General features: G+C 38.7%; 2 protein-coding genes and 1 long non-coding RNA gene across 6 annotated transcripts in view; 2 read left to right on the forward strand and 1 right to left on the reverse strand.

Moving 5' to 3' along the window:
- LOC110052985 (kinesin-like protein KIF15-A) overlaps positions 1-12668 on the reverse strand; it is a 40295-nt gene extending 27627 nt beyond the window's left edge. The window contains exons 1-3 of one of the 4 annotated variants that reach the window (XM_020759168.2): positions 12508-12668; positions 2028-2181; positions 58-82 (exon numbers count right to left, since the gene is read on the reverse strand). In XM_020759168.2, the coding sequence (XP_020614827.2) occupies positions 58-82; positions 2028-2100 (98 nt within the window). In that variant the 5' untranslated portion in view covers positions 2101-2181; positions 12508-12668. Of the gene's footprint in view, positions 1-57; positions 83-223; positions 460-2027; positions 2182-2783; positions 2917-7761; positions 7945-12507 lie in introns of those variants that run through there. The other 3 variants (XM_020759167.2, XM_020759169.2, XM_020759170.2) reach the window with 3 other exon arrangements.
- LOC149106905 (uncharacterized) lies at positions 8419-9754 on the forward strand. The gene is made up of 2 exons (XR_016210021.1): positions 8419-8478; positions 8992-9754. It is a non-coding gene; the product is annotated as an uncharacterized LOC149106905 (long non-coding RNA).
- Positions 12669-14967: 2299 nt separating the features above from the next.
- Positions 14968-19732, forward strand: LOC110053012 (beta-1,4-N-acetylgalactosaminyltransferase 3-like). The gene is made up of 5 exons (XM_020759198.2): positions 14968-16237; positions 16658-16851; positions 17910-18178; positions 18646-18905; positions 19388-19732. The coding sequence occupies exons 1-5, from the start codon at positions 15104-15106 to the stop codon at positions 19691-19693; spliced, it is 2163 nt and encodes a 720-aa protein (XP_020614857.2). The 5' UTR covers positions 14968-15103; the 3' UTR covers positions 19694-19732.
- Positions 19733-19799: the final 67 nt, after the last annotated feature.

A 19799-nucleotide genomic window follows, 5' to 3' on the forward strand; every position in this document is an offset into this window, starting at 1 on the left:
CAAAAAGCTCGACATAAATCACAATAAATCTTACAAGAACTTGAAAAGAGTACTTACCTTTCATATCCACTGATTGATGTTTCTACGAAAATAATCAAAGAATTTGAGTGAGTACAGAGAAAGTTCTCGAAGAAGTTAAAAGCGACTTCAGAACGTGACCGCAACAACTTTTAGCGGCCCAACGGCCCCAGCCGCGAAGCAATGGATTCTCTTGCATGCCCACCTTTTCCTCTACCAGGCAAATGAATTCTCATGGCACTATCACACTTGATTAGAGTAGAAAAATGTGGCAAAAGTTTCAGCGAAAGTTAAACCAGCATGCTTGAAAAGGAAATGATGTAACGCCGTTGAAACGGTATCTACTTCCTTTCCGAACCGTTTTCGCCAAATCAAATTTCGCGCTCGGCGCATGCCCTTGAATTCGTCACGTGACTCAAGGAAAAAGATTCTCGGTTCAGGATTATATTGACAAACACACGTTCACCGCTAAAACCCACCGAAAGAGATTTTCCACACGAATCTTACTACCCTCCCTAAGAAAATTCCTAGGAGATTACAAGATATCATTTCAACTAGAAATTAAGAGAGAATGCAGGGAGTGAAACCGTGACGTGACAGAATCGAAATGTCACTTCCGGTTAAAACATTTTAACTTCCGTTTCACGCAACAGAAGCTGCTGTCCAGCTTTTGGTGTGACAATCATTGCAGTGCATGTCAAAATTATGTGTGAACAACGATTTTCATGTATATCCTAATTTTCATAATATCAGACAGAAAAACAAGAATCAAAGTGAACTTTCAAAAATGTACAAAAAAAAGTCAGTGAGATCAAAGGGATTGAAGCCGGCGAAGACAACGTACAGTACCAAACTGCTCTCCCACAACGAACTGCCACCCAAAACACCAAACAGCGTCCACAGATTCACTCTTTACTTTTCAAAGCAAACAGCGGAAATTAAACGCTTAATACATACTTTTGGACACAAAATACTGAAAGCAAGTTGACGATATGTCAAATGTCATGAAATTGTATAGCGATAAAGTCAGCGATAAGACGTGTATATTTCAATAACAGTAGGCTTTTCGTCAAACAAAGATGTTCTTTCCGGCCATCAAAAGGATAAACACGACTTGAGTTGTCTCCGATGCATTGCTCAACAACGAAAACTTCAGTAGCAAATTAAATAGCATTTTAAACATTCACATCCAGTGTTTATCAGAAAGCAGCTAAGCAAGACTTTTAAGCCAATTCCCAATGGTGTTTATCGTTAAGTTATACATGCAAATGAACTATTGTTTCGATAGAACTCTTTACACATCACCGTGAAAAGAAGTTTGAACTTGAATTAAGTGAGGGCTCCCTAATTGGTCAAGGAAGCACAGAAGCGTAATTCGTTCGCGGGTTCTTTGGACAGTGTTTGTTTAACCAATTTTTCCGTCATTGCGAGTTCTCTTTGAAGAAGTGAAAAAGCGTCAACGGTCTCTTCATTTTTAAGGGCACGCGAAATCCAGATGAATTTCCTTCAGAAATGACACCGGTTTCAATGAACGTTTCCTTTTACCATTAGCGCGTACAATGTACACGACACAAAAACGCACGACAAACAGGCCTGTCTTTTGTCATCAATTCTCGGCCATTCTAAGCTGAGAACCACTTGCAGACGTGTTGTAACGCGATAGATTTATCAAAACAATAGGTCTTGCCGCTCTTGTTTCGGCGATGAACAAAGATTACATATAATTTGCGACGGTCAAAAGACTAACACACTGCGTTTAAATCTCTCGTCTTAGAAATAAGCAAAAGGTTGTTACGAAACTGCTTTTTTGCATTCTAATCTCACACACACTGCTCTCGAGGTTAAAAATCCTAGTGGCACACTGTGTATTCTATCTTACAGTCATATCCATCGATTGACGCGGGTAAAATTTCCCGCGAAGACTCTCACCTTTCGTGACTGAAATGCACAGCGATTTAGGTGTACATTTCCACGCCGACAGTGAAATAAACAAGTGAGCAAGGACTTACTTTTGCTGTGCCTTAGGTTCCCTTCATGTACTCCTGCACTATTGGGCAGCATGGATTCCTCTTGTTGAAGCATTAGAGTATTGTCCCGCGACTTCAATAGAACGATTCATCAAGCACATAATGTCACCAATATCGGCGATCTCAGAATAATGTCCTGCGAGGGGCATACGACGAACACATGATCAAATTATACCCGGTAACATAGCACGCCAACACAAACTGTCCCATGTAAGAATCAGCACTATTCACGCATGCGCGAGTGTACACAAGCTCTATGGAAATCTTGCACTAATTGAAAGTAATTCCAAGGGTAATTGTTTCCGCCCTTTCATCAAGTCCCTCTACAGAATCTCTGTTTTGTGAATTAATTGCGGGTTTGAATGCGACTTGTTGGGCAAAGTTTTCCAACATTCTGACGCATCTCGTGTCTTGTCGATTTTCGTGATGTCCAAAACAAACCTTGCCGCCCGCCATTGCGCTCCTTTGTTTGCCCTAGTTTTCCAGCTATGTGGTTTTTGATCAACAAACAAGTTAGGCGTTAAATAAAAAATTCAATAGCAAACCAACGCGTGATAAAATACGATGAGGATGTGCTTTTAACACAAAGGACTCTTAACATATCACAATCAGTACTTGTTCTTAAAAAATAACCTACTTATTTACGACTCAGAAGGACCTATCATTGGGTTATTTACTGTCTAATCAGAGATAAGCATTGACTTGAACGTAAAATTAAAATACTGATTTGGTTCTCACTCTTTCGGTCGCACATGAAGTGTTTTGTTACGCCACATAACGTATAGCTTGTTCAGAGCAAAAGAAGAACCCACACACCAATATATCGAAGTAAAATGTTGAGCCGTGATCTGCCTAAGTAACCTTCACCCCGGCGTTCCGCATATTTCTTCTCAATTAGTTTTGGCTAGACTGTGTGCTGACAAACATGACATTCAAAGCCACCACATGCACTTTTCACTGTTGTTTAATCCTTCCAAATCTCAAAACTACAGATTTGTGTAACCCTGGAGGATAAATAAACTATCAGTGTTAAGCCTCGAGTCGTGCTTGAGCGCTGGCGGCATAAGAGCATACGTGACCAGGACTAGCAAAGATAAACACTGTTTTCTTTTGTTAGTTCTTCAATTAGTCTGTAAGTCATGCTTGGAAAAAAACACCGAAAAGGGTACATAGTGTAGTTTTTCAATTTCGTCCCATCCAGCAACCCTCAAAGAGGCAACGCCTTTTTCAGTACAATGCTCCGTGCATTGTTTCTCGCAAGTTTGCCCTTAGAATCTCTTATTTTACATGTAAAGGATGTCTCGAGAGCTTGCTTGCATGCTAACAAATGTTGCATGGGACATGTGAAACTGATAGGTTAATCACATGATACAGTGGCCGACCGTGCTCACGTCTCGAAGCACGACAGTTGAACAAAACTTAGTATAGTTAACGTCAAGTTAACACAGTTAAGTTTTTTAGACCATGCGTTGTCTATTTGTAATGTCTGTAATCGCTGCTTGTTTTCTTTTCCTTCTGAAATTGAAATGGCCAAAAAACAAGAATATTTATAGTGTACGGTCAAGTTAAACTGCTCTCCGAAAGACTGCGTTAATACTGCAGTGTACTTAATGTGCAGTGTAATATATATAAGTTCTTAAGTTATTATCAGTCTTTCAACGGTGTTCAAATAACTTTTGCGTTCTGGGTATCACTGACTTTAAGACGATCACGTCAGGGAGTCACTTGTGTCGCGGTCATGCCATGAGTCACTGATTTTTAATTTAAGAGTAATCAACACTCCAGCAGGAACTTTAATTAAAATATCCAATAATGGGTTTCCGACGTGCTGTGGCTGTCTACAGATTTATTTTATTAAGTTTGACGAGGAACATCGTAATCATTCAATGGAATACATGTATGTGATCTTGAGAACCTTACAGTCCTTACAGTGATTAGGCAAAATTGTTCTGCTAAGCCTTGGGTTCCGCAGTTATTGATACTCAAAGAGAACGGCCTCAAAGGACCAGTAATCAATGAATTCCTTTCTTAATCGTCTAATGCTGTTCTTTGTGATCAAAACATAACTTCCCAATACGATATCAATACATTGTCAAGGAGACGTGTTATGAGAATCAAGAAAATTATCAGCCGACCTACACCAAAGAGATGGTCAAAGACTCTCCAATTAATTAGGAGATATCGTCTTGATGTACTTTCAAATTCTCATAACATTACCCATTATTCAGAGATGAAAGAGAAGTTATATTTAAACTTAGGATAGAGAGGATTAAACGACCTGCAATACAATATCTGTGCATAACAAAAGCTTACATAAATCGAAATTAGCAGACCCCACGGAAGCCCTTTTGTGTTATAAGCAGTTTGTTTGCTTCTGTAACGAGACTTAAAGTAAATCAAAATGTTGTAAATTATCACAGCTCTATGTTGTTTACTTTATCCATTTATAACTAAGTTTTGTCTGTTTAGTGGTAAATGCACGCAAATTATCTTGCACGCAAACTATCGTTAATAAGGTGGCTGAACTGGGGTCGATAGTGTCGATAACTTTGTTCACTTGTCACTCATCAGTGTGTAAGTAGCTGTAGAATTTCCTTATCCTTTCTCGGTGAAAAAGTCCTCTTCAAAACTAACAAATCGATTGCGTCAGTCGGTAAAGACAACATTTGACACAGAGTCAGAGCTAGACCTCCCAGGGGTAAAAATAACAATCTCAAATTCACGGTTCCTAAGATGAAAACCCCGAAACAGCCAATGACAGTAATGGTGGTGACAGCAGAAGGCGATCTGATTTACTTTTGATTTTCCAACTCTGGCTGGGGCCAGCCTGTTGTATAAGCGCAGAAATAATCGTCTTAAAGAGTAAAACAGGTCCTTAATTTTGGCAGACTTTGCTAGTCTAAAGGAATATTTCAGGAAGTATTAAGAATCCTGGCTGCATTTGTGCTCAAAGAACTTTTAAAAATTCGAAATGTAATGATAAAGTTAGGAGGTTGTTTTAACAAAAGTTTAGGTTTCCAAATAAACAGTCAAAATATTTCAAACTGACGAAGTAGGAAATTTTTTTCTGGTATGAACTGAATTACTAACTTATTTAACCGATGGATTATGGACCATATTATTTTGTAATCCTGACCAAAGAAAATAAATACCATATTAATTAACTTCGTCACTGCACACGTATATGATGACGCTAGAAAGAGCCAAACTGAAAGAGAACCGGGTTGTTTGATGTGCCTTCTCGTTATTTTAATTACTGATCAAAAGAGCCGTGATCAAGGACAGTCTTAAGCGTGTGTTCTGATTGGCTCATAAAGGCCGTTCCGTGGCTTTTACAATATAACCATTACAACGACTTAACAGGAAAATATGGTACAGTAAACTTTGTCATGCAATCAGTCAATGGTGGACTGAAACGAGACTGAAGGTGACATACACATGATTAGGTCAACCAATTAAATAATAGTGGAAAAAAAGTACGACAGAGTGTCAAGAGTATTGGGGAAATTTAAAATTGTAACCGCAAGTCCAGTAAAATAACATGCCATATTATCTAGCCATCAAATTTCGAAAGCAACCAGTGAAGTGATTGTGTTGTAAAATGTGTATAGAACTAACTGAGTAACTTTACACATGCTTGATAATGACAACTACTGACATGAAACTCTTGAACGAAATCATGCAAGCGTATGAATTAGTGATTGTTTTAACTTGGGCTTTTAACACCTGCAGTCGCATTATTAAACTTGATTTTAACTAACAAGATTAGGTGTTGTAAATGAGGCAGTTAAAAGATTAAGTGGGAGCTTCTCGACAAATTTTAAATTGGCTAATCGAATTATCTGTTTCCTGTTTTTGTCACAATGGGTGGTGTTAATACACTCTTCTTGGTTTCACGGAAAGCTTGGCTTTTGTGTCACGCCGGCCACAGTTTAGAAGTTTGTTGTGCTTTAGGCAATAAAACATGGGGTAATCGATATTCAAATTAAAACGCACGCAAACCATCAGTTATCTGTAACTCGAGAGAAAACTCAATACTCTAGTCCGACTGAGGTCTGATAAAGGAGCCTGCATGTGACTTTAAATACAACTTGACAGTTTATACACACATAGCTGATATGAAACTGGAAGGATAAAATATCAGGAAAAAAAATTAGTGGACCTTGTATGGTAAAATGACTCTCCTGATTACATAACTTTTGAACAAAATAATTCGTGGAGGACAACTTCCCGGCCATTCGCAAAGTTTGCAGCGGCTACTATCCGTGGGATGGCGCGAAAAAGAGGGTACTGATAATTTTTTCTTTGTTAATGCTCACCAGTAAAGGAACTGATATCAAAATCACGCGAGACAATTGTTCCTTGACGAGGGTTTTGAATGGAAGAACACTGTGTTTCTCATTTTATACTTGAAGATTAGTCAAGCGAAAACGTATCATGAACAGCCACAAGTGGACTGTCAGGCTTGTGTTTGAGTGGTTTCCAATAGACTCTTTTACCATCAGGGAGGCCGGTTTTGTTTTATTCCCGGCAACTAGCTTCCATTAAATCCCTCAGGAAGTTGATAAGTACAGCGCAATTATTAAAACGGGATTACCACGAGTGTTATAACTCCGACCAAAATGGCATTTTATTCCCGAGGGCGAATTTAACGTGATTGTTCCACACCAATGCTACTGCCCGTAAAGCCATTAATAACCTTAAATTATAAACAAAGCAATGTTTTAAAGCACCCAACCAAAGGAACTCGGTTACTCGGAATACTCACTCGATAATGCTACATAAAAACAGTAAGACTGCGAGATCTGCTAAGTCGAGAATAAGAATCATAAAAACAAAATTCTGCTTCGAAGTTTTGAAGATACCGTTTACCTATTCCAAATTGAAACGTTCATTTCGAAACCTTGTGAGACGACTTTCAAGCTGGCGAAACCGTCAATAGTTGAAATTTTACTCGTATGACTTTCACCTCAAGAACTGAGGTAGTCTCAGTTTCTTTTTAATTTGCACTGTCCTTCCTTCTGGGTGTACATCCACGTCAGTCCACTAAGACTCAAACAGGTCGCTTTAGTACGAGATCTGTCTCAAACTTAAGACTTATCTCAATGCAGCTTCCAGACCCTTAAGGACCATATGGCTAGGCGAATTACAGGATACAAGGAAGCCTTCCTGTATCCAGTATTCAATCTGTATCCCGCTGGGTCTGAGTAGGGTTGCTGTCGTTGTCGTTTTAAAATGTGAAGTACAACAACTCAGTCACAAATGTCAAAGTCAAACATTCGATTCACTTGCATTGCTTCGCAGTGTCTCGTTATAAAATGACACACACACCACAAATGGAAGAGCATGCTCTGATCTCGTGCCCGACAAGTCTGCTCTAAGCAACTTTAGACGATAATTATGAATAATTATAGTATAGTTCCTTACAACCGATTCGACAGCTTTAAATAGCCCACCTACACTGTTGGAAATCAGTGATTTTGAGGACATAGTTGTCTTGAAAACATGAACGTCTAATTGGAAAGCGAAATTTTCTCGGGAAAACTTAACATATTTTCTTCTGGCAAATCCCTCTGAGCCTGTATAAGATGAACTGCTTGCAAACTCGTGAGGAAATAGAGTTATCGGTAAATCCATTTAAGCGTATCACAGTCGTAATGACTGTCAAATAATGCGCGCACAGCGAAAGCTTTTGAGAAACGCAACTTGTGCTTACCGCTTGCGAACTCCTTGGCTGGTGAAATGGCATGTTCTGTTTACCGTACCACTATCAGCAGTAGATACATATGTTTAGCTCACAGCTCGCTTTCTTGATTAACGTGACTATGTAGTGATCAGTTGGTTTGCGTAACTCAAGTATCTAATTATAATCAGACCTACTCTTCGTATAATGAAATGCTTAGCTATCCCATAAGGCTTTGTGCTCGCAGTGTCATTGAACCATTTCTAGACAGGGCTGAGTCACGATTTTTCTCTCAGTTTCAGATAAAGTTTTATTTTTTCAGGAGATCTGTGCATCATGTCAGAAACATAGAACTGAATCTTGCCTCTCGAATTTTCTTAAATTCTAATTACCCACGATAAACAAAGCAATGGTTTTGTGGTAAAAACAATGAAAAGAGCTACATAGTACTAGTGGCTTTCTTAATGTCAATCGTCTTATAATTATTTTTTGATTAGTTTTTTTATTGTCTTGATTTCGTCTGTTGTCGGAAATGAAAGGTGGCAGCAACTTTAAACTTTGACGTTTCATAAAATGCAAATTTGTATTAACGTAACAGAATTCCCGTTGAATAGATTCGATTACGTAACTGTGCATCAAAGTAAAAATTTAATGACGTCAAGGAAAAGAGACCATGTGATGTCATAAGGTGGTGAACTGTGACCTTGAAGTACGAAATAAACGATCTGATTGAATGGCGTGTTTCTCAGGGTAAGTTTGGTACGTTTAGTCCTCAGAGTGAGTTTGGTTCGCTAAAAGTTGATATACGTTCTTATAAATCCTTGCATGGGTAGTAATACTATTAATGACCTTTAGTTGACAACATAGTTATTGAACTGGAAATAATGTTTTTTGAAATCTACATTTTTTTCACGATTGGTTGACGAAACGGAAAAATATCATTGTCTTGGTCACTTCATAAAAAGTCGGAAATGATTTATGTTCCATATTTAATGATGACGGTTTATGCATGTCATAGCGAGTCATTTTGGTCATTCCTATTGCGAGCATTTATAGGGGGGAGGTGACGGCAAGGCCAACTTTTACGCTGTTAGCTTTTCTCATTTGCATTACAATGTAATCCAACGTGAATGCGAAACTAGCTACACATTAGCCCGAAATTGCCTCACATACATGCTAGATTATATCAGTAATGCAAATGAGAATATTAAACCGTGAAAAGGGCTATTTTAAATTTTTCCTCGCTAATTTTTTTACTTGTAGCTCAGAGATTATATCGGACAACATCCCCTATACGGTTTTTAAAGCGTCATCAGTCAAAAGAGCCGGTAAGGTCAAGGGCAAGTAAGGAGCAAAATAGAGTGTTTGACGGGACCGCAGGTAAAACAAAGGGATGGAGAGAGGTCAGAAGCTGCTGACAATGGATTAGACAAACGCTAAAACTGGATAGAAGGTAACTGACTTGGAAGGCCAGAATTTCAGCAGACTTGATCAAAAAACGTTTGTAGGTGGAATGCTTTGGCAATTAAACTGAAAGAAGATTGACAAGATGAGGAGGTCTGAAAAGTTTGGATGGGCGTGTATCAGTGCCTAATAGGAACTTGAGGAAAATGAGAGTAAATTGGACAATAAAAAATTTAATTACGTTAACTCTTTTAAAGCAAGACAACGTATGTATATGAAATATACTGACATAAAGTCAGTATTCTTTATGAAAGACCATCGTAGTTATGAACGCAACTTGAGCAGTTGCGATGATTTTTCATGTTGCATTTCAATCATGTCAATTGTCAAGCATTTCCTGTTAGTAGAATTAGGGGCTGAGCCTTACTGACCTGAGTTATAATTTCAGACAGATTATCAGACCAAGACGGATTATCCCAGGTATTCCTTTGAGAACGGCCAGATTTCTGTTTATACATGCAGGTGGGATTATTTTCCTTAGACAATTTCCTCATCTAAAGCCGAACAAATAAATAAAGTTTAACTTCCGTTCATGGACCCGCACACGTTTGCGGAAAAGAGAGCCATTTCTGTGGAAGTATTTGAAATGTTCAATTTTTCTTCCTGTAAGTATCAGATAACGTCGGCGATTCGTGTACAAGTGAACTTTTTGATGAACAGCAAGCTCGTGGAGGTATTCATGAGAAGAGCTGCCGAGAGAACTTGCTCCCAATCGACCTTTAAATCCAAAATGGCGGCTCTGGCCGACGCGCTCACAATTGGCTTCAAGCTATGGGACAGTCTTGACAGGCTGTCCGCAGTTGTTAGTGCTATTAACAGGGCACGCCAATTCACTATTTTTCCAGGGTGTGGTATGAAAACGAAGCCAGATCTATATCACGATCTACTGCGTCACAAGACGAGATGAAGCCCGATGCTTCCATGATTTTCGGTTTCGATGTAAATAGGACATCTTTTGGTGGATCAAGGCAATATCATATTGGAACTTACCCTCCGTTTGTTAATTTTCTGTCGTCACCTGTCTTGCTTGGTCAGTGTCTTGATAATGGCTTGATTATTAGAGTGTTAACATGTTAAACACGAACCGGTTTCTCTTATTGACACATTTTTCCATTTTTGGCCCGTTTCTTTAAATGGGAAGAGTCGTCACAAAACAAGCTGTATTCAGTTTAACGCTCAAAAGAAACTTCCCAAAACAGACAGCTGAGTGCGGGCAATTTCTAACTAGCTTGTCGACCCCTTGTCACATCAAGATTTTCTACTGAGCAAACAAATTGTGGAACATGGCAGGTTCTGAAAACTAATATTTACTAGAAAAGTCATTCAATGGCATATTCAAATCGGACAGAAGTGAAGAATCGTTTTTAGGTGATTCTTTTCAGTGAAATACTCAGAGACTAGGATTTTTGGATTTTGATAATAACAACGCCTACCGCTTAAAAAAACGCAAGCTTGATCAACTCCACAATGATGTTTTTCAATTCTCTAATTCTCTGCAATTCTCCTGCAATCAGAGTGAGCCAGAAAACCGTAACGTTTTGTCGCTGATGCTCTTTAACAAGCCCGCGAAATAAAAGATCGAAAAAAAAAAAAAAACTGTTAGGGTACAAATTTGCTGATAAACTGTCAGTCTAATAACAGTGCAATTAACTGACCATACTGCTCGCATACTTTCTAACGGTTCATTTAGGCAGCGTCTACACTACGCCGGAAAAATTTGAAAGCACAGCTTTATTTCTACGGTTAGGCCTGCCGTCTACACTAAAAATCAGTCACGAAAACGGAGCCGGCTTAATTTTCGAAAACACTCTTCAAACCTGAGAAATTTGAAAACACCGGCTTTGCGTTTTCGTATGGACGAAAAACATGTTGAAAACGGAGCTTTACGAAAACGATGACGTCACGATAATCACGTGATTTCCCTGCCCGAGTTTTTCTCAAACACAAGTCCAAAATGACCGGTGACGTTGCGTTTTCAAATTTCTCCGGGGTAGTGTGGACGGAAAACATTTCATGTGTTTTCGGAGAGAAAAACCGTGTTCAAATTTCTCCGGGGTACTTTGGACGGGGCCTATGATTCATTACCAACAAACATTTCCAGCAATATTTACGAAACAATTCGTTCCTCACACCGAGTATTCGTAGCATGATTTTTCATGATTTTTATTTTTTGTTTCCTTGGCGATATTTACCGGTCACGTCAGCCAAGACGCTCGCGATTCCATCTGCCAAACTGCATATTATGACTCACTGCATTGTCAGGTCTTTATTTAACTTTTGAATAATTTTGATGTGGCAGCCGCCGCTCGAACCTCTGAAAAGTAATATATTTTTTTATGGGGCAACCAATCATTCGTCAACCTCTCGACATGAAATAATTTTTGATTATAATTATACTGATCTAAAAGCCTAGATCGCATACAGAAAAATGAAAAGGAATCATTAACATGTATCACAATATTTTCCTCCAGATCTTCCCAATCTATCAGTCATATTTGAAGTCTCATCTAGGTTTTCAGTGGTCATAAAAAATCAGGGGTTTTAACTTGTCTCCATGTAGCTTCCTGGAGACAAAGAGTGCGAAGCGCTAACAATATAACTCACAATATAATTATATATTTAAATATGCTCGTGTCATGGCTGAGAGACATTCAATTTATCTTCACCGCCTTTCACTACAACATCACAAACAAGTCCAACAGTTATTTTTAACTTTCGCACATGCATATAGATATACCGTTCAGTTTATTTTTCCCAATTTTTTTTAATAATCATTGTTTAATCAATGCTGTCTGTAATATATGTTATTTGCTATCTGCGAATAAAATTTGTCATCTTTAATTCTCACTTTTCGAAGGGATCGCTAAAAGCTGTACGCAGTCTTAAATATCGAGCACTGAGAGGCGTAATATTGACAATGTTTCAAGCGCAGTACGTTGAAAACGATGTAAGGAACATTTAATTTAGTATTAAACTGAACTTAACCACGTGTTCAAATTTTTACTAAATTATAACATCACAAAAACAGAGATAAATGTAAACGAAAAACGACAATTGCGAATCTAACTGTAAGCGAATTGGTTTACAAACTCACAGCGTCAAATTGTCGCTTCCGTTAGCAAAAAATCAAACGGAATGCTTTATCTGGGGTGAGTCACTTGAGGGCTATCAAATTACTTGTTCTACAAAGTGCGGTGTAAATCCCCTTGATTTCAAATATTCATCAACGGTTGGCATTGTACGTGAGTTTGAACGGAGCGGTCGAGCGCTGTGTCCCATTCAATTGAATTTAACAAAAGCTATAAATATTCTCACCTGCTCCACGGTGAAGCAACGCCGTTTATTTTATGCGCTTCTGGAAGTTTCTTGTGTGCCAGTGCGTACTCTCAAGATACTCTATATTTGCGTCAAACAGACTGATCGAAGTTTGAGTAAGACGGGAATACGGGAACAACAATAACAAACGCTGTCCGCCTGGCCCGAAGAAGAATAAACATAGCAGAAATGGAGAGATCTGATTGGTTGATCCGCTAATTGCCTTCGCACCTGCTGAGGCCGAGAATGCATAATATATAAATAGTCCGGGAACCTAAAAAAGAAGACTGCACTAACTCCGGTCAGTTCGCTTTTTAATGTCTTTTGATTCGGTTCTTCAAAAACCGCAGCAAGTAACTGTTTATGTACATTAACAATACAAGTTTGTGTCGCTGATTCATGAATCTAATTTCGCAATTATTTTAACCACAAGCCTATTTTATTCTTTTTAATTAATAACTTGTAATCCTCGCTCAGTTTAAGAACTCTCACGTATTACTCTCTATGTATTAAAGTAATATTCTCTTCTGCTTCTGTTCTTGTCTGAGTGGTAGTCAACTTAAAATACTTACCTCATGATCTGCAATAAAACTTACTTAATAATAATAAACAGCTCTCTACCGGTTTTAAATTTCAAAAGAAACTCTGTGATGTATATGTATGAGTGTAACACAAACAGACGTACAATGTACGACCTACCTACAGTACAGTCTTTTCCTTCGTTCACGAAGACCTCTTACTAACCGAGTTCGAGGGCCGTACCGAGTGCAAGTTACGGACCGAGGTTTTTCCTCATCGATTTATGGCCCAACCGCGAAGCGCGCGGGCCATAAATTGAAGGGGAAAAACGAGGATCCGTAACTTACAGCACGGACCGAGAAAACGACGTTACTAAGGTATTTATTATGTCTCTGATGTGTACCTGATGGGTTCGGGAACGATTTCTATTCAACGAGGAACGGCTTCAAATTTCTGACGCGCCTGGAAAGCAAAACGAGTCAATTTGAAATCGTTAAAGTGACTCTTAAGTCGTAAGCAGGTTTTAATACACAATTTTAGAAGTAAAAGAAAGTTTTATACGTTTACTTGCGGTAAATCACGAAACATGATAACAACAAAAACAACTTTAAATTTTAGCGGGCCGTTCAGTAGAGTACGGCCCGCTAAATTGACCAATCACAGCGCCCGTACTAACTGAGAAAAATAATAAATCAAATCAAAGTCACGGCTAAATATATCAATGAACAGGCAGCTCTCTTTTCGTAATTAGAAAATTTGAAGAACACAAGAAAGAAGGTCGATGAAAATACTGCCTCATCTCTCAGTTTAGCCTGCGTTGCAGCCGGACGTGTCACAAAATCCCCGGTATAGGACTACGCCGGCGGGTTAGACTGTCTGCGACGCAGGCTACTCTTATTAGTATCTTGTCCATAAATTCAATGTTGCTTCTCTATTAATTTATTTATCTATTTATCTAATGGTTTATTTATTTATTTATTTATTTATTTATTTATAGATATATCTATTTATTTGTTTATTTATGTAAAATTCGAGCTAAACGATTTACTTAATGTTATTTATTGTATATCTTGTTTGTGTAATTATTTATTTATGAAACTGATTCAGTTACCCTCAAAGCTCCAATGAGCATGCCTTTCATAGCTTTCGGGACAAAACCGATCATATGTCGGATCAAACCGGACTTAAAAAATCTTGATATTCACCGCTTAAGAGATTAATTCTTCATGCCCTTGTTCAGTCCATGCTAAACTTCAGCCTCAGAAACTTTTAAAAGTTATCATTTTATGCTTATTGTGACTGTTTCATTATCTAATTCGTTCGAGTAACACGACAATTAATAGCTGGACCAACGAACAGAGGGTTGACTGGCTAGATAAGCAGATACAGTATCAACTGAGTGACTACATGACTGACTGACTGACTGACTGACTGACTGACAGATTGACGGATTTCTGGACTGATTGCATAACCGACTGATTGAATGACAGACAGACTGACAGACGAACAGATAGGTTGTTTTAGGCTGCCACCAAACCTCCCGTCCTACGTCACCAAAATCTGTAAAAGCTTCCCTGCTTCAGTTCGACCAGCCTGGTTATCGGGAACACTTTGTGACAGAGTTTTCAATAATTACAAGGAATCGAAACATAAATAAGCATAGCAAATAAATGAACGGATCAAACGGAAGAGCTTGTTGAGACTCCGGATTTTTTAAAAGTATTCTGTAACGATTAGGAGCTGATCCTAAACCCGCACCTTTGAGACTTGCTAAAACGTTTCCTAGTTTTTCTTTTATATTGACCGAAATTTAGAATTACGTTTAACAAATTTGTTTTTTAAAGAATACCCAGTCCATAAAATGTAGTTTTTGTCTGCTTGTCTAATTATTACAGCACAATGAGTTTCTGGTCTCTAAGAGCCAGTCTATACTTGAAAAGAATGCATGTACCTTATTTAAATATATTGATCACTTTAAGTCAACACAATAAGGAAAAACACTGAAAATTGTCTTAAAGTAAGTAGTTAAATCGTGTATCTACAATTTTAGTCTTCAGAGGAAAACAGAAGTTTAAACATGAAAATTGCTCGTTTATGTTACAATAATTTCAAAAGGAAGAAAGCTCAACTTCTGCTGGTGCTATTTTTTCTAATGGCGTTGACGGTTTGTTTTTACCTTACTATTCAAGAACCAACAAAAACAGTCATTTACATGGACGATGTGAATAGTATTCTAAAAGGGTTATCAAAACCACTGTTCTTGAAACCAAGCAAAGCAGACGGTTTTAGCTTTGAGCAAAGCGGTCGCAAAATTACCGAGCACAAACTGGAAAACTTTCCTGACGACATCACTGAGAATCTCAGGGCTACTACGAAAGCGAGTGATGTGAAGCAGATTACATTGAATGAAAACAATACGTTGGGATACGTAAACAGCGAGTTTGGAAATAAACTTGGACTTCCTACAGAGGAAACGCCATTTGTTTCATCTCACGAGAAAAACCAGACAAGCCAACATGAAAATATTACATTTTCGTCACATGGAATTTTAAACCTTCATGTATGGGAGAAAGTGTGTCATTTTCAAGTGGAAAGTTTACGTCAGTTTATCTTATTCCCTCAAGCTCCATCCAAACGAAGACTGTTAAATTCGTCCTCTTTATTCAGTGAAAAAGACAGTAACTTTGGAGAGCGAATGTTCGGATTCATTTCACCTTCTACAAGCGGACAATACCAGTTCGCTATTTCGTCGAGCGGAAACTCGGAGCTGTGGCTGAGTTCCGATGAGACATTGGCGAACCTTCGGAAAATTGCCTCCCTTGGTTCTCGGGATAACCCTGGTCGCGGTAAACCTAGAAATTACATGACAGCTTCGTCTCAAGTTTCTAAAACTTTTTCGTTAACGAAACACATGAAGTACTACATCGATGTGCTACACAAACACAAATCGGGCAAAGTCCATTTGGAGGTGGCTTGGCGATTTGCAGAGGAAGCCGAATTCAAAATCATAACAAGTGAATATCTGTGGGGTGCAATGAACGACAGCCATGTTCCTGATAATGCTGTTCAATTAGCTGATTACGATGAGCAGCCGCAACAGTCACGTGACTCAATCTGGCCGTATTTTAACCCCGAGGGGGCTAGAGAAATTTTGCCTGAATGCCCGTATGAACCGAGTTACCTGGTCAAACATAAGCTGATTCGATTCCAGGTGCGTCACGCGACACGTTATGATTAAAACCAATATCAGTCGTAAAAGGGGAGTTAAAAAATAACCAATTTAAAATGACAAATGATTCTTTAAGAAGAGAAAAGAGGAGGTCCGAAATCTCGTTCTCCTCTGTCGGAGTTTCTGTACCCTTCCTTCTGAACTCCAGAGATTTCATTTAATAACTGACTAATAATTAATTTAATTAACAAAATTTTTGCCTTGTTATTCTTCCGTTTCCCCGCCCGCTCGCATTTCTCTCAACTTAGCCGACTTAGGTGATGTTAAGGCTCAGCTTTACAGTTTTAGTTCTCCTCATTCTAGAAAAGATTCTCAAGTGTGGTTCCTCAAAAATTGGGTTGCTATTGATATTGCTATTGTTATTTTCCAGTATAGTACTATTCTGTCATTGTTTTCTTGCAGGGCGCTCGAAATAAAAGCAACACACATTTTGCTGCAGTGTATCCTCCAGACACCAGCAATAACTCTGTAGTGCTAATGTACAATGAAGATATATGGTGGCAAGAAAACGCTGCCGGAAATGAGTTGACCAACCCAAATATGGCTAAAGGTGTTGCCCGTATGTTCCTGGATGCTTTAGAAGCTAAATATCCTCAGTTAGTATTTTACCTTCTTGTTTTTGTTGCAAGTTTTCTTTGTGTTTACATTGCAAATACTGCAATGTTGACGGTACCGATGTAAGGATCATGGTTAAAAAGCGTCAACAGCACGGTCATTTGACGTTTGTTTTACATGAGGTGGTATGGGAACCTCTGCTTTTGCTAGTTTTGCGTTGGCACAGAGTGCTTACAATTTGCGACAACCTTTCGCAATTGTCAAACCATGTTTTTAACAATAACTGTCTAGTTTCTCGTGCGCTGATTGGCTCATTTTTATCATCGATAAGAGTACAGACGGATAAAATTTTAATTTATGCAAGCTTTCAAGTTCAACTTTCAGCTCTCAAACTGTCAACTTGTTAACCAATGAGATTTTATGGACTTTTTTAGTAGCCAATCAAAAAGCGAGAAAAGCTATTGATAATGTTCGCGTCATTTTGAATAAAATTCACTTATCTTTGTTTACGGCAAGTCAACGGCGTCTTTTCCCCTCATTTATTTCCAGCATTTGACCATTTTGGGGTCTTGTTATTGTAAATATTAAATTGACGTCAGTTTTTTATGCGTCCGTCCTCTTATTGATGATAAATTGCGTCATAACATTGTCAAAGTGGCTGTGGAACCACAAGCCGCAGGTGAGTTGTTCCGCAGTAAACTTTGACAATGTTATGACGAAATTTATCATCAATAAGAGGACAGACGCATAAAAAACTGACGTCAATTTGTTTTAAAGTAGCAACGAGATAGTGCTAATACAAAACCATGAAATTATATATGCAAGCAACGATGAAAACTGAGAAATGCGCAGTTTGTCCTATCGTCTCTCTCTGCTATGACTTCTCTGAGTGTAGAAGGCCCAGGACAATAAACCTCGACATATGCGAATGCTTGTGTAGATAGCTGTATTAATGGCCAGGGATTCGAACGTCCTTCAGAAAAAGTCCTATTTTAACGTAACATAGCGATGAGTCTATGATATAGTGTATATTCAGATAGTTGGTTGTCCATTATCTTTTCTGATTCAGTAATTGTAAAACAGTTGTGTTTGCTTTTAGGCTGTACGCGCTTCAGGAGATCATTTCAGTGGAACATGTACCCGACCCACTAAAAGGCGATCGCTTTCTCCTGGAATTACGAATTAGTAATAAACAGACCGGGGGGAGCGTACTCTTGTCAGAACACGTCTACAGATCATTAGCGAAAGATATTAGTGAGTTGTGCTATCCAGAAGGATTTCAATGGAATAAAACTGCTACTGTCAATATCATCGTGCCTGTGAAAAACTCTGGTCGCTGGGCGCTCTACTTTATAAAGAATATTGCAGGTAATGTTTCAGCCACGTCATATTTGCAATGATCTATTCAATTCACAGACGGTGTTTGAGACCACATTTTCAGTCAGATGTTTGTTATTGGCAATTCAGATCAATTTTCTCTCAACTTAACCATCCATACTTCTTATTTGTTTATTATGAGAGATTTGATGCTACCTAAGTCTAGAAGGCTCATTGTGAGGAGTTCCTTTGGTTTGAGTTTAACTTAAATTATGAAAAAAATGGTAAAATAAATTAAATAAGATTTTAAAAGTACATGTAACTCGCGTTTACGGAAAAGGTACGCTTCAGCTTGCTGTTCTTGGTAATTATATCGTCCAAGTCGTCCTTGGATAAGGTTCGCAGGTCTCGACTGGAGTGACGACATTGCGGCACTCAGCCGTGTGACACAGAATGAATAACTGAATATAACAGCCAGTCAGCGAGTAGTTAATATAACTCACACTTCTCATTTGCAGAGGTAATAAGTCAAACCCAGGACTTAAACGTGCACGTGATTATAGTTGACTACGAAAGCAAAGATATCGACATAGAAGCAGTGCTTCAAAGGAGCTCGATCAAGTGGTACTCGCTGGTGAGGATCCCTGAAGAGCAGGGTTTTCAGAGGGCACTAGCTCTTCAGCGTGGCGCTGCAGTGGTGACCGATCCTCACAGCATACTCTTCATGTGTGATCTTAATCTCAAGATTCCTTCCAATCTAATATCCACCATACGTAAGGTGAGCTCGTTTATTCTCTGTTTCTTACCCATCAAGAACAGTTTTTGTTTAATAAGCAGGTTGAAAATTCATCTTGTGAAAGCTGTTAAGCAGTGCTCATCATCGGGAAGTTTAGTTCTGTAATAACTGCAGTGCTTCCCGGATTGTCCGAGGTCGCTCTCGTACTAGTCCCTCCACTCGCGAACTCTCCTACTCTTGAGGAGTAACAGCTAGTAAAGCAACAACTTCTCACTACTGACATTGACATTTAGAGAAGGCTTTGGCTCTGGGTTGAACAGAGTCTCCTCAATTCTGCAATGAAAGACGTTTCGTATGCTAGTCAACATACATGTCTCTTTCTGGAAATAAAAGCAGGTTTGAGAATCAGTCTATAATGGATACTGTAGTATTTTACAGTGATATTAGGATGACTAATAAACTCAACTTTATTAGAAGGGGGTAATGTCTGGCCACTAAGTCGTTTTTCTTGCTTTCTTCGTCAGCACTGCGTAGAAGGAAAAATGGCGTTCGCTCCAGTAGTAAAAAGACTTCGATGTGGTTATTACCCGGATGTTCCATTCGGTTACTGGGAAACACTTGGTTTTGGATTGATAGCAATATACAAATCTGACTTCGATCTTGTGGGAGGAATGAACATACGGGAGTTCACAGGTTGGGGAGGGGAAGACTGGGAACTACTAGACAGGATTCTTATGTCAGGGATGGAGGTCGAGAGACTCAAGATCCCGGATTTCTATCATTTTTACCATCCTGCGTTTGCTGGAAGTAATAAAAGAGTTGGCGCGTAAAACAATAAATTTGAGGAATCATTCCATTTCATGGTAGAATCTGCTTCGATCGCATTTATGACTGGTATAAGAAAACTTCGCTAATCGCTTTGCTGGAAACGGAAAT

The sequence above is a fragment of the Orbicella faveolata genome, unplaced genomic scaffold (assembly GCF_042242905.1).
Source record: "Orbicella faveolata isolate gen_17 unplaced genomic scaffold, um_ofav_v1 contig_3, whole genome shotgun sequence".
NCBI lineage: Eukaryota > Metazoa > Cnidaria > Anthozoa > Scleractinia > Merulinidae > Orbicella > Orbicella faveolata.